Raw genomic sequence first — 14,313 nt, 5'->3', positions numbered from 1 at the left:
ATTAAAGCTTAGACATATTTTGCTGTTATTATTTATTCAACAGTAGACTCATGTTCTTATTAGGGTATACTAATATATTAATTATAATCATCATATTTTTATGATGATTCATTTCATAAATCAGAGTGCATCTATTTCAGCATATTTATTTATAGAAGTGTACCTCAATTTAAAATTTTAAAGTAGCTTAATGCTTGGTTTTAGAATAAAATTATAAACATAAGTTATTAGAAAAGAAACATTATGAACATTCCTGTTGTTGTGAACATGAAAAACTTAGTTTCACGTACACACACAACCAAACTTCTGAAACTACTTCTACCAAGAGTAAAAATCTAATATATATAGTAACAGTATTCCATACCAGAGAAGCAAATTCTATAAATCCAAGTAATCCATAAACAAATGGCAGTCCAAATATTGAATAGCTAAAAAGCATCCCAAACATCAGAATAAGATTCTCCTTTTATATATAAAGCAGTGAAACATTTTTAAGAGATCACAGACAGTACAGTGCTGAGATATATTAAGCTGGTTGAGTGTCTAAACCTTAAAGGTGCCCTGCTACTGTATTTGGAGCAAAAGAAGCTGTGTGTCTATTGGTTTAAGGTGACTGATGGGCTCAGATCCGGTAAGCATTCTTCTTATTGGCATTTTACTAAAGGCATGTAAGCAAAATAACTGGGCTAAGCAAATTAAATGAAAGTGTTTAGTTTAAGCTTTTATTTGGTCATTGTGAAGGCATGTAGGGCATAGTCCAGCAATATTCTTAGCATGCAATAGACTTAATTATACAGTTAATTTAAGCTTTAACAGAAGACCGAGAACACTTTGAAATACACACACTCATAAATATACTTGCTTCTCTCAAGGGTGAACGATAATTCTTTTTTTTTTTTTTCTCCACAGCTTTCCTTTGATAGGTCTGATTTTTATGACTTTTGAAGGTTAAGACTCTTTTTATGGATATTATTAGCCCCTTCAGAATCTAGTGCACAAATTTGCTTTAGTACAGTATTGTTCTCAGATGAAGAATGGTATTCATCCTCCATTCTCCAAAAATAGATGCATTAAAGCATTCCTACTCCTTTTCATTTCTTTTCTTCTAGATTGAGCAACAGATAATGCACTCACAGTATTTGGCTCAAGGTTGGGAAGAGATCAAACAAATGAAGGCTGAGCTCTGGATATATTTCCAGGATGCAGATCAGCAACTACAGAATTTGAAAAGGAGACGGGCAGAGTTGGAGCTGAACATTGCCCAGAATATGGTACTCCAGGTTAAGGTAAGGAGACTTTGGATTAAGAACAGAAGGTAAGGAAGAAGTTCATCCTTTGGCTGATAATTCATATTATATGCACATATTGCATACAATTGGTAATATATTCAAAGTAAGAGCAGAGAAGACAGAGGACAAAGTGTTCCCTTAATGATGCTACAGGGTGACACAGAAAGCAAAACACTGTACTTTAATATTTTTCTGGCTTTGTGTTTTTAACAGTAGACAATTTTAAGCCTACTGTTCTGATTTGTCTTCACTTTTAATAGGCTAATTGCTGATCACAGTGGACCTGAAGATAAGATCTGCAACTTGTGCTTAAGTTCTTTGATTTCAATACTTCTAAATTATTTAGATCTATTTCAAAATTAGTCTAGGAAACTATTCAGTGTTGCTGGACTCTGAAAACTACTGGAGAATAGGTATGATAGGAACCCAATTTAATTTACCCTAAATAATGAGAGAAGTGCCTTCAGATCTTCACTCATTCTTACTCATTGCAGAAGAGAGAATTTTTATGGTTATTCTGCACACATCACAAACATCAGTAAAGTAACAAGAAGAAATAGGAAAACAGATTTTTTTCTTTATTAAATGATGAAATGCTTGGGGTTTGCATTTTTGGTCTAGACTTCGCTTGTATTCTTTTCCTGATATGCCAGGAGTTAGGTGAAAAGTAAACAGCACTTCCTCTTCATGTCTGTTCTACACAAGTGTTTTAACAAAGTCATAGCCCTTGAAGATTCCTCAGCACAATGTGGACTGAAAGCTGTTACACTAGGTATCATTACAGTCCAGGAAGAAGCAGGAGTCTGTATTTCTTCACTATTTCAGTCAGGAACTTTGGATTATTAGGAAAGGCAGGCACCTGCTGTACTGTCAGATGTGGCACAATGTGTATTTTTTCCTTGAATTTGCCCTGGTAAAGGAAGATGCCTAGCTCCATTTGAAGCAGTCACAAAGAGGAATGAGGCAGAGCTGGGCAGTAACATCTCTTCTGCAGAACCCCTACCAGCCCTCAGTGAAAATGCATCATCCCAGGAAAGTGCTGGAGCTGGGCATGGCTGTTTAGTTACAGTTATTGGAACTAGAGTTTGGGAAAAGATTATATTTACCCTGGACAGTGAGTAAGTGTTGAAAAATATTTGGTTAGTTTTAGTTGTCAGTATATTGTATATTCTTTTTTGGGGGTTCTCTGTGACTTCTTATTCAGTAAGAAATGTGTATGCAGATGGACTCTTATTTACTGGAATTTAAAGCTCCAATAGCAATCATACCTATATAATCATTCTTTGTTTCAATAATGATAGTGATAATGGCTGCTATTATAGAAGTAGGAACAAAACAAAGTATGGATGTGGGGGCTCACTGACTCAAGGACTCTGCTTCTTATTTTCAGTCTCTAATGAAAAAGGAAAAGGAAAAAATGATCTAGAAACAATACTGGTAAAATGAATTCTCGTGACACCCAGACTATCTCGCGTGTTTTAGTGTATGGTAGGAGCTGTGCTAGTACAGAAGCCTGGACAACAAGGTGTGACTTGATCATGATTTCTGTTTATCACTGGCACTTGGAAGCTGCTCTGGTTTGCTTTCACATCTATAACCAACCTGTCCTCACCTGAGAAGATGAGAAGGGAGGTTAGGGGAGGGGAGAAGGCACTTCTTCCTATTTAAATCTGCGCAGCATTTGCCTCGGCAGATAATGAGTCCTTACACAATTTATTTATTTCAGAGTTTTTATCTAAATTCCATCTTATAATTTTGAGAAGGTGTCACCATATTGGTTTTGACTTGTATCTTTTTCAGGAATTCAGTCAGAAGTTGCAGTCTAAACAGTCAGCTCTTACCTCTGTGACTGAGAAGATGAACAAACTAACCCAAGGACAGGAATCACCTGAACACAAGGAAATAGGAGAACTGAGCAACCAGTGGCTGGACCTCTGCCTTCAGGCACACAGTTTGCTCATACAGAGGGAGGAGGATCTGCAGAGGACAGCAGATTACCATGATCGCATGAATGTAGTTGAAGTTTTCTTGGAAAAGCTCACAAAGGAGTGGGACAACCTGGCTAGGTAAAAAAGGAGTAGCATGTGCAAAGCTGACTTAGTGCATATACCCTGAAAGAGCTATTTACAGAGTGTCCCTAAGTTGGATCCACAAAAAATCCCTTTTTCCATGCTTAATTAAAGCAAGCCTGCCTTATTAATTATAGGTCAAATACTTGTATTGAAATAGAGAGTTTGAGAAGCCAGATCTTCAGTGTTTGTCTTTAAGGCAAGTACTGATTGATCCCATCTCAGGGTATAGCATTTTCTGATATTTCAAGAATTTTGACTATTTTGTTTGAACTCTTTCATTTGTGTTTACTGTGTTTCATGTGTGTTTTTCATTGTGATATTGTATTTATTAGACTATTACATTAAAGCTTAGTTGCTGCTGCTAAATGATTGCAGCTGCTTTGTATAGCATAAACACACCAGCTGTATATAAAATTGTAAGAGTCTATTACTGCTGCTATCACTGTCATGGAACAAGATTCACTTCAACCTCAGTACATGTTGTTGTTCATACGTGTAATATAACCAGTATGCTCTAGTATTCATATTAATTTGTATGGTCAGCCTGATGACCATATTGCAGATGAAAGGGAGAGGAATAAAAATGTTAAACTTTTAAATTAACATTCAAGACTGGTACCCTCAAAAGAATCTGAAAACGGTAGGTATTTGTATCATGTTGATTTCAGTATATAGTGGGCTTATAATTCATCCTGACCTCTTTTGAAAGTCTGTCCTGAGAGAGTATCTAATAATCCATTTCTGCCCTGTCCATTTTGATAACAGATCTGATGCTGAAAGTACAAATGTGCACCTTGAAGCTTTGCAAAAATTGGCACTGGCACTACAGGAAAGGAGATTTGCTCTGGAAGATTTGAAAGATCAGAAGCAGAAGATGATGGAACATCTGAATCTTGATGACAAAGAATTAGTAAAGGAGCAACTGGGTCATTTTGAGCAACGCTGGACTCAGCTGGAGGACCTTGTCAAAAGGAAAATTCAAGTTTCTGTTTCAACCTTAGAAGAACTCAGTTTGGTGCATTCCAAATTTCAGGAACTAATGGAATGGGCAGAGGAGCAGCAACCCAGTATCTCAGAGGCTCTTAAACAAAGTCCTCCTCCAGATTTGGCTCAGAGTCTTCTCATGGATCATCTTACCATTTGCAGTGAGCTTGAAGCCAAACAGCTTGTTCTGAAGACACTTGTGAAGGATGCTGACAGGGTGATGGCCAACCTAGGGCTCAATGAAAGGCAGGAGCTGCAGAAAGCACTTTCTGATGCACAGCACCATGTAGATTGTCTCAGCGATCTGGTCGGCCAGAGGAGAAAGCACCTGAACAAAGCACTGTCTGAAAAGACCCAGTTTCTCATGGCAGTCTTTCAGGCTACAAACCAAATTCACCAGCATGAGAAGAAGGTAACGTTTCCGGAACACATTTGTCTGTTGCCAGAAGATGTGAACAAACAGATCAGGACTTGTAAGAATGCCCAGGCTAACCTGAAGGCCTATCAAAATGAAGTCACAGGGTTGTGGGCTCAAGGAAGGGATTTAATGAAAGAAGCAACAGAACAAGAAAAGAGCGAAGTGTTAGGTAAACTGCAAGAACTACAGAATGTGTATGACACTGTTTTACAAAAGTGTAACCAGAGATTGTTAGAACTGGAGAAAAATATAGTTTCCAGGAAATATTTCAAAGAAGACTTGGATAAAGCTTGCCATTGGCTAAAACAAGCTGATATTGTCACATTCCCAGAAGTCAATGTAATGAATTCTAACTCTGAACTATACAGCCAACTGGCAAAATATCAACAGATTCTTGAGCAATCTCCAGAATATGAAAATCTGTTACTTGCACTGCAAAGAGATGGCCAAGAAATCCTACCATCACTTAATGAAGTGGATCATTCTTATCTGGATGAAAAACTTAACATTCTCCCTCAGCAATTCAATATTGTCACTGCTCTGGCAAAAGAAAAATTATATAAGGTTCAGGAAGCAATTTATGCCAGAAAAGAGTATGCTTCTTTGATTGAGTTGACAAGTAAAGCTCTGACTGAGCTAGAAGATCAGTTTATTAACATGGCCAAAGCTCCAGGTGCTGTTTTAGCCAAAGAAGCTGTGTCACTCCAGCAGGCCTACAGAGATCTCTTAGGTGAAGTGGTGAGCCTTGGTGCAGCAGTGGATGAACTAAACCAGAAGAAGGAGGCCTTTCGAAGCACTGGTCAGCCATGGCAACCAGATGAGATGTTAAAACTTGTCACGCTGTATCACAAGTTGAAAAGGCAAATAGAACAGAAAATCAGCCTGTTGGAAGACACGATAGAAGCATGCCAGGAGCATGAGAAAATGTGTATGCAGTTTGAGGCACAACTAGAGACAGTGAAGAAGGAGCAGATTAAGGTAAATGAAGAAACGCTCCCAATAGAAGAAAAGTTGAAAATATACCATTCTCTGGTGGGCAGCTTGCAAGACTCGGGGAGTATTCTGAAGCGAATAACTGAACATCTAGAAGCCCTTTCTCCTCAGCTTGACTCATCTGCACGTGAGACAACAAATCACCAAGTTCAGTCTTGGCAAGAGAAACTAAAGTCTTTGCATGCGGCCATTGGTGACACCGTGATGGAGTGCGAGAACAGACTTGTGCAAAGCATAGACTTCCAGACAGAAATCTGCCGCTCACTCGACTGGTTGAGGTGGGTGAAAACAGAACTTAATGGAACATTAAGTTTGGACCTCAAACTGCGAAGCATCCAAGAAGAAATCCGAAAGGTTCAGATACATCAGGAAGAAGTGCAGTCAAGCCTGAGAATAATGAATGCACTGAGCAATAAAGAGAAAGAGAGATATATGAAAGCAAAGGAGTTGATACCTGCTGACCTGGAAAACACTCTTGCTGAGCTGACAGAATTAGATGGTGAAGTTCAAGAAGCTATACACGTGAGACAGGTTAGTGCACCCGAAGTGTCATTAGTTTCTTTCTCATGAAGCTGAGAAAGATCTCTCTGTGGCCTTATGTTTGTAATCATCATGAAAAGATTGATTTTAATAATCCTGTTGTTTGGGTTTTTTTAATGACGTAGGTTGTGGCCTGTTGTCATGGATGACTGGGGGGGAAGGGAGAAAAGTCTTCCTTAATATGCGTTTATACCTGCATGTAGAAGTGCAAACTCACTCAAAACCTACTTCCATGTAGTCCCTCCGGACCTGTATTTTAGATATAATAAAGGGAAAAGAAAGTAAGCATGGGCAAAATCCACATTCTCAGCAGAGGATATTTTTGTTGCTGCTGTGAATTTTATGTCTGTGACCCTCTGTATAATTTTCCCTTTTATTTCAGGCTACCTTGAATAAATTATATAGCCTCTGCCAAAGATACTACCAAGTGGTGCAGATAGCAAATGACTGGCTTGAAGATGCTCAGGAATTTCTCCTTTTAGCAAGAAATGGTCTTGATGTTGAGAACTCTGAGGAGAACCTAAGGAACCACATTGAATTTTTCAGCACAGAAAGTCAGTGCACTAATCATATGAAGGAGTTGCAGGGCCTTGTGTCTGAGATAGAGCCCTTTATCCAAGCCACAGCAAGAGAGCAGCTGATGCAGAATGTAGCTACATTGGAGGAAAAGGCCAAAGGGACAAAGCAAGAAGCCAAAACCCAGCAAGAGCAGTTGCAAAGGTATATTAATCTTTTTTTTTTTTCCTTTCATTTTAAGATCACCTTGTTGGTGATGAAAGAAAGAGATCACAGCATTAATCAGAGTTTTGTAAAATGTTTGTGCTACTGATGAGAGAAGTGAATATTGGGATTCAGAGCTCTTGGATTCTGTTTTCTCCTCTGCCACTGACTGACTAGATGTGTGATCCTAAGGAAGCTATGATAAAATTATATAAAGCTTGGAACAGCACCGAGAAGAAGAATAGGGAATGATTGTCCCTTATTTCACCTGGCATAAGACTTATGCAGAAACAAATTAAATTGAAGCAGACATTTTGAACTAAAAGGAAATACCTTTTTAACCAGCATAACTATGTTACTTATTATTCCTGAATTTTCTGGTTTCCAAAAGTTTGATTGGTCTTAAAACACAACCTAGGCAAAGTCACTGAGGAAAAGTCAAACAAAGGGTATTAAATGCCCAGCTGTGTCTTTAAGGTACAGCTCAAAATCAGGAGTATATGCTTCTGTGTATGCTCTTTCCCAATAATATTTCTTTTTCTTGGAAAATACTGTGTAACAGCAAAACTAAGCAGTTACATTGAAAACCAGGGGCAACAATATTCCTGGTTTTCAAATGGTTTTGTATTGCATTAAATTGTTCTTTCTGGAACTGTATTTGTTTAAGGTGTGCTTCTGAGTGGCAGGAGTACCAGACAGCAAGACAGAAGGTTATAGAAGTGATGAATGAGGCTGAGAAAAAATTATCTGAATTCTCAGTAGCTAAAGCTACTTCTTCTCATGAAGCAGAAGAGAAATTGCTAACACATAAGGTAAGGTACTGAAAATTATATGTAATCCTTTTCCTTCAGTGAAAATAAATGTACGTTATGTAGGTCCCTACCTGTGCAACCTGAATTTGAGTTTTTAGATCTTTTCCTGTAGCACTTAACTGTGTCGTAGGACACCAAGAGGTATTTTGTGTTGTGCAGAACACGCATTTTATTTGTGGGGTGACTGAGATGTTTTTAATCACTTTTCAGCTTAATGTCTATCTATGTGCCTATGACTGTAGAGAACTGGAAGGAACCAGGAGGTTCCTAAAAGCCTTGGGTGCATAAGCCCCCAAACTGTGTACCCTACAAGAAAATCAGATCAATGGAAACATCCATCTACTTCAGATCACATGGAATAGTGTTGCTAGGACAGGAAGGGTTGGAGTTTAATATTAACTCTTGTTTAATCTAAAAGAAAGAAATGTAACTTAAAAGAATTACTTTCTCCTCTAGTATTTAGGGTGCTAATCAGCTGCCTTAATATAGGCAGTTAGTGACACTTCAGACATCCTGCCTGGTGTCCAGCTGTGTCTCTGTGGAGGCAGGAATCTCCCCTAAGAGTAATGTCATGTCTGCCAGCTTCATGAGAACATCCTAATATGCTTGGACCTCTAAAATGGCAGTAAAGATAAACATGACATAAATGTATGCTTAAACACCTGAATTGCTTCTTTCATTTTTAGACTTTAATAGAAGTCAGTCTTTGCTATGAGAAGGGTCCTGAATACTCATTTCCATCCATTTTGAGGGGCTAGCAGGGGAAAGAAAAACTGATTACACCAGATTTCTGCTGCCTCCATAGAGTTGCATTTTGGACCACGTCCTTCAAGTAGCTTTAGCTAATATATTGCGTATGAAAAATACAGTGAGACCTAACAACCTCACTCAGCAACCTGCTCTTTGTTTGCAGTGGATGAAAGTGGCTCATCTGCCTGCAAGTGTGTTGAATAGTTATGAGTTGTGTTGTAAAAGAGGAAAACAGTGCTTATTTTTGCTTTTTCAGACTCTTGTGTCTGTAGTGAATTCTTTCCATGAGAAGATCACAGCCCTAGAAGAAAAGGCTTCACAGCTGGAAAAAGTTAGCAATGATGCCAGTAAGGCAACTATAAGTAGATCCATGACAACAGTTTGGCAGCGCTGGACACGGCTCCGGAATGTAGCCCAAGAACAAGAGAAAATTTTGGAAGAGGCAGTACAAGAATGGAAGGGCTTTAATGATAAGGTAACTTCTGGTCTTGGTAAATCCTCCTTTGTTAACTGTGCATATGTTTTCACTCATTATACTGCCTTATTAATCATCTTATGGTAGAGAAAGCTGATAGCAGGAATAACAGTGATTTTTCTCAGGTTATATTAAAAAACAGCTATGGAAGATGTAGGTTTAGAAACACTGCCTCCAAGGTTTGCACTGTTCTTCTATATGCATACAAGTATAGTAAATACAGAGATATTTTGGTTAAGTATAGTAAATACACAGTTATTTTGGTTTCTGGTGTTTCTTCAGAATCTTCTCCTCTATGTTTCACTTCCCCAGATGGTCTATTCTAGATTGTCAACCTCTTTTTTTTTTTTCCTTTTTTTCCCCTTTTTTTCTTTTTTTCCTTTTTTTTCCCCGCTTTTGTTTTTTCCCCTGAGGAGTATGAAGTTGCTATTTCTAAGTTTATACAGTGATATTATAACCTGTCAATGCTCACCAATCATGTGTCTCTTTTTTCCCTTATATCCTACCTGACTCTTTTTTTCTGTTGTTGTCCATTATTTTATGCTCAGATTGCAGGTTCTCTGGGAATGGGGATAATCTTTTTGTTAAATGTATGACTTGTGTCAAATACAGGTCTGCCCTGGTATAGAGTTCTGGTCTTACTGCAATAAAAATAATAAATGTTAAAAAAACATGAGGAGCCAGTTATCACTTGACAAAAAAATCCCTTAGCAAGTCCTAGTCCACTGTGAAGAGCTAGTGCCAGCTAGCTAGATCTAGCACATTGGAGCATCGATTTATATCTGCTATAGAGACTGCTGCACAAGCCCTATGCCACAACTGTTTTACAGCATCTGAATGTACAGCACTGGGTTTAGCACCTTTTGGTATCAGTTGTAATAGTTTCTTTTTAATTTCATTATTGCCAAGACTGCATCTCTTTCCATAGATTCAGAAAGCCACCATAGCAATAGATCAGCTACAAGGTCGCTTACCAGAAAGTTCAGTGGAAAAGGCATCCAAGACAGAGCTCCTGGAACTCCTGGATTACCACAGCAGTTTCCTCCTAGAGGTGGAGCACCAGCTGTCGTCATTGGGCCTGCTCAAACAGCACACTGTCAGCATGCTTCAGGATGTGGAAGTAAAACTTCCATCTCAGGAGGAACTACCAGTCATGCAAGAAATCAAAGCAATGCAAGATCGATGCCACAAGTAAGGCAATATTTTAAAAGATTCACTAGAAAAATGGTACCTTACAATTCATTAATAAGAGTGCACGTATCATTTTTGTAATCATTAACAATTACCGTGCTTAAAATAAATATGAGTTGTTATATTTAAAGTAAGCGTCGCTTTAATTTTAAATTATCTTTAATTAATTTTGAAATACATTTTTACCATTTTTTATTCCCATCAGCAGGAGTATGCATTTTAGCATATGTACTTCTTGCCTTGCATAATAATAGTAAGTTACGTAAGAGTTCTATAAATTACATTGAAGTTATAACTGATTTTAAACACTTCCATTGCATCTTGCCATTAAGAGTGACCTTTTATCTTTTTGTATCCTAAGTTTGGATTAGTTTATCACTTTGTTTCCTGTGTTGGAAGCACTTAGGTACCAAAAGTAGGTATCCTATGAAATTTACAGGGGAATTTAGTGCATATGCAACTGAAATATACCTTAACATTTCAATCTGTGGTTATATGAATGTTTATCTAAATCTAAAATGTTTCCCTGTCATGTGTAAACCAGGAAGTTTTATGGCTAAGTTTCAGGACTCATATCCACCTCATAACTGCACTAAGATGCCATTAACTGGATCTCCACAGTGAGAAGAGGGAGAGAGACAGAGAATTAATAATCTATAAACCCTGCACGTAGCCTGTGCAAACTTCATTATGTGCATGTGTAACTGATTCCAGTAGAATAGCAACCCTGTAGAAAATGTGTAGATATTAGCACTTCTGCAATTCCATTCTTCACTTAGAATTGGTTTCTAAGAAGTAGAGTCTGTGATGATCTCGCGCTCATGTAAATAAGGCATGATTCAGCTATGAAATGTTATACAAACATAAGTCAAATATGGGAATATCAAAGTACTATCCATGTCACATACATAAGAGCTACAAGAAGTCCTGTAGATCTTTCACAGAGCTCTCGTCTGAAAAAGATTCTATTTTTTACAGGAGATCCAAGTTCTTAAGGAAAGTGTGGAAATTCTGTCTTAGTGAAAGTGTGGAAATAGGTCCCTGGATCAAAAATGGTGTTCAGGTGTTTGATCCATGCCTTATCCTAGGTATTCTGCCAATGCAAATCATATCAATAGGGGTAGAATTTGTCTCACTTTATTTTAGACTATAGATATCCGCATCTGAAATGGTTAATTCTTGATCTCTAATTAGTGGAGAGAAATAGGCAGGTCTAAGATGCAGTTTTTTGACCTATTTTAGAAGTTTCTTTTAGAATGATGATGAATCATCCTAAATCATGCCCTAGAATTGCTTGCTTCCCCCACTGACAATAAGGGCAGTCTGTGGTGATGAGCTCAGATGTAGGTGTCTGTATTGTAAACATTTGCATTTCTTCAAAAGAATTATGTGCTTGATGTCAAAATATGTAAAACTGCTAATGAGAAGGAATGAACTGAAGAATGAACATGAGAAATTTAAGTGTGCTGCTTTGGTAGTCTGTTGCAACATTGCCCCACTTTTTATTACTCTGGATGTGGGGCTATCAGTTGCTATCTTTATTATTCACTTTTTGACAAGCAAAGCTTTTAGACTTTGCTTAATTCTTCACAAATAGTTATTGTTTCTTTGTTTCTGAAGTATGCAACAGAAAGTGAAAAAAGGTGTGAAGATGGTGAAACAGGAGCTGAAGGAGCGTGAGGAGGTTGAAGCAGAGATTAATATTGTGAAGTCCTGGATCCAGGAAACAAAAGAATATTTATTAAGCCCTGATACAGAAGTGGATACTCAACTTCAGGAGTTGCAGGTATATCAAATCTGTCAATTTCTAAATTACAATATTTATCTTCATTGTAATCTGCTGGTGAGTGTTAATCAGCTCAAAACCACCGTGTATTCAGATTAGACGATATTCATTAGTTTTTGAGTAAGCCGCTAGACAAATTCATAAAGCATGAAGTAGCTGATGGGCTGTCATACCTAAATTTAAAGATATTTAAGATATATTCACGTATTTGTGTTTATGCAATTTTACATGCTAGCATATTGTTTAGTAATTTTTCTCCTCTCGTCTAAAATATAGGGGAACTGTAGAATGTGAATGGACAGAATGTGACATTTTGATCTTGGCAGTTTGGGGCGGGGAGGGAAGCAACAAAATAAAATCATCTCATTTCACTGGAGGTGTTGAAAACTTGACATATTCCATATACGTGTGGTCACACAGGAACAGAGAACTGGACAGACAGTCATAAACGAGAATCCAGGGAATCTGAAGATAAAATTCTTTTTAATGAACTAATTAAAAATTTGAAAGCAATTAGCTTTGTTGCAAGCTGCATGTAACATCTGCATTTGCTAAGTTTATAGAGGCATGTTTTTTCCCATTGTTCTTAACAATACTGTTTCTCTGTCATTAGTCTCTCCTTGGTGAAGTAACTACTCATCGCCAGGCTGTTGAAAAAATGGCTGAACAGCAACAGAATAAGTACTTGGGGCTGTATACCATTTTGCCTTCTGAACTCTCTCTTCACCTAGCAGAAGTTGGGCTGGCCCTTGTAACTGTACAGGATCAGGTAAAGCATAGCAGATAAATGTGTTACAGATCTATAGCCCTTCTTTAGACTTTATAACTTAGTGAAATACAGTATCCAAGTGTGGTCAAACTATGACAACATAGAGTAGTTTTATTACCTTCTTCGTTCAAATTAAAGTAAGTTAAATGAAAGTTAATTTCCTTTCGGAAGGAGAGATTTCTGGTTACTGAATTGTATTCTTATTGTTGACAGATTCAAACCAAAGAAAGAGAAACTCAGCAGATCAAAACACTGAATCAAGAGTTTGGTCAGAAAATCCAGGGGATAGCAAATGAACTAAATGCCATTCTTTCCAAACTGAAAAAGAAAACAAACGATATAGCACAAGCTAAACTTGAACAGAAGGTAAGACAAGGCTTCCCTGATTTGATTACACCATAAATTCTTCTGAACTGGGACGCTCACTTCATACCAAAGCTGTATTTGTGAAGACTTACATGACACATTTTTTTAATGTAGTTCAACAGAAGAATGGACAGAAATAAGGGTTGACTGATGAGATTTTTTAATTATATTCTTTGCAAACTAGCCCATACAGGGACTTGAGTGAGTAACAGGACTTGGAGGAAGTAGCTGAGAGTAAAAGCAAGTCAGATGGACAAAGTTAGGCTATTTCTTCTAAATAATGAGTATGACTGCAATTTGGGAAAGCCTAAGAGGCTCCCAAACTGCTCCTTCACCCAGTCTGTATTGAAAAGACCATTCTTTACAGTAGACTTTTACTTGCAAAAAATAGAATTTACTTAGCCAATAGTCCATCTCGTATCATTTGGTGCAATAATGAGGTAAAGTGCTACTGATGCGGTTAAGGGTAATGCAAAGGACTCTTGGATTTTTTTTTTGTGGGTTTTCTTAACCTTAGGTATGTTGCACACTCAGAAAAGCTCATCTGTACTGAGTGTAATGTCTAAGTTAAGATCATCATATGGGAGTAGGGCCTTTTGGGGGGTGGAAAGATGGGGGAAGGGTTAGTTGAAGGTGGAAGTTTGGGGGCTTTGGTTTAGTTTTTTAACTAGTCAAAGATAAACTTGACCAAGTTACTGTCTGAAAGTAAGCAAAGCATAGGAGAAGATTTGGCATGTCTGGTATGTAAAAAATTACCTGTTTATTTTCATGAGTTGCTCTCAGTATGCTCCAAAATAGCATTTACTTTGCAGCAGGTGTCACTGAAATATATCCTGTTAAATTTGGTGCATCTCCTTGATTCCAGTAATTAAGCAGAATGCCAGTGAAATGTGCTTTCCAGTGTTGCATAGACAAAAACTCTCTGTCACTGGAGATTTAGTAATGTTCCCTCAACTGCATTTATGCCAGTGCTCAGCTGATACTCCTGCGATTGGCTTGGCTTTGATTACAGCAGTAAATATTTTTATATTAACATTGAAACTGATTGTGAAAAATAAAATAAAAATCTGTTTTAAATCCCTGTAACCCAAGTCAAATGGATCCTTCCCTCACTTTTAAGCAGCATATAAATTCTGCATCATTTCTAT

General features: G+C 37.6%; 1 protein-coding gene across 18 annotated transcripts in view; it reads left to right on the top strand.

Moving 5' to 3' along the window:
- SYNE1 (spectrin repeat containing nuclear envelope protein 1) overlaps positions 1 to 14,313 on the top strand; it is a 320,180-nt gene that overhangs the window by 187,176 nt on the left and 118,691 nt on the right. For 17 of the 18 annotated variants that reach the window (XM_030022683.2, XM_030022698.1, XM_030022689.2 and 14 more), the window contains 10 exons: positions 1,110 to 1,286; positions 3,090 to 3,355; positions 4,127 to 6,287; positions 6,679 to 7,016; positions 7,684 to 7,828; positions 8,835 to 9,053; positions 9,982 to 10,244; positions 11,865 to 12,030; positions 12,644 to 12,799; positions 13,013 to 13,165. In XM_030022683.2, coding sequence (XP_029878543.1) covers positions 1,110 to 1,286; positions 3,090 to 3,355; positions 4,127 to 6,287; positions 6,679 to 7,016; positions 7,684 to 7,828; positions 8,835 to 9,053; positions 9,982 to 10,244; positions 11,865 to 12,030; positions 12,644 to 12,799; positions 13,013 to 13,165 — 4,044 coding nt within the window. Of the gene's footprint in view, positions 1 to 248; positions 632 to 1,109; positions 1,287 to 3,089; positions 3,356 to 4,126; positions 6,288 to 6,678; positions 7,017 to 7,683; positions 7,829 to 8,834; positions 9,054 to 9,981; positions 10,245 to 11,864; positions 12,031 to 12,643; positions 12,800 to 13,012; positions 13,166 to 14,313 lie in introns of those variants that run through there. The other variant, XM_041125450.1, reaches the window with a different exon arrangement.

Source organism: Aquila chrysaetos, chromosome 8, assembly GCF_900496995.4.
Source record: "Aquila chrysaetos chrysaetos chromosome 8, bAquChr1.4, whole genome shotgun sequence".
Lineage (NCBI taxonomy): Eukaryota > Metazoa > Chordata > Aves > Accipitriformes > Accipitridae > Aquila > Aquila chrysaetos.
This window is presented reverse-complemented; position numbering and strand designations above follow the sequence as displayed.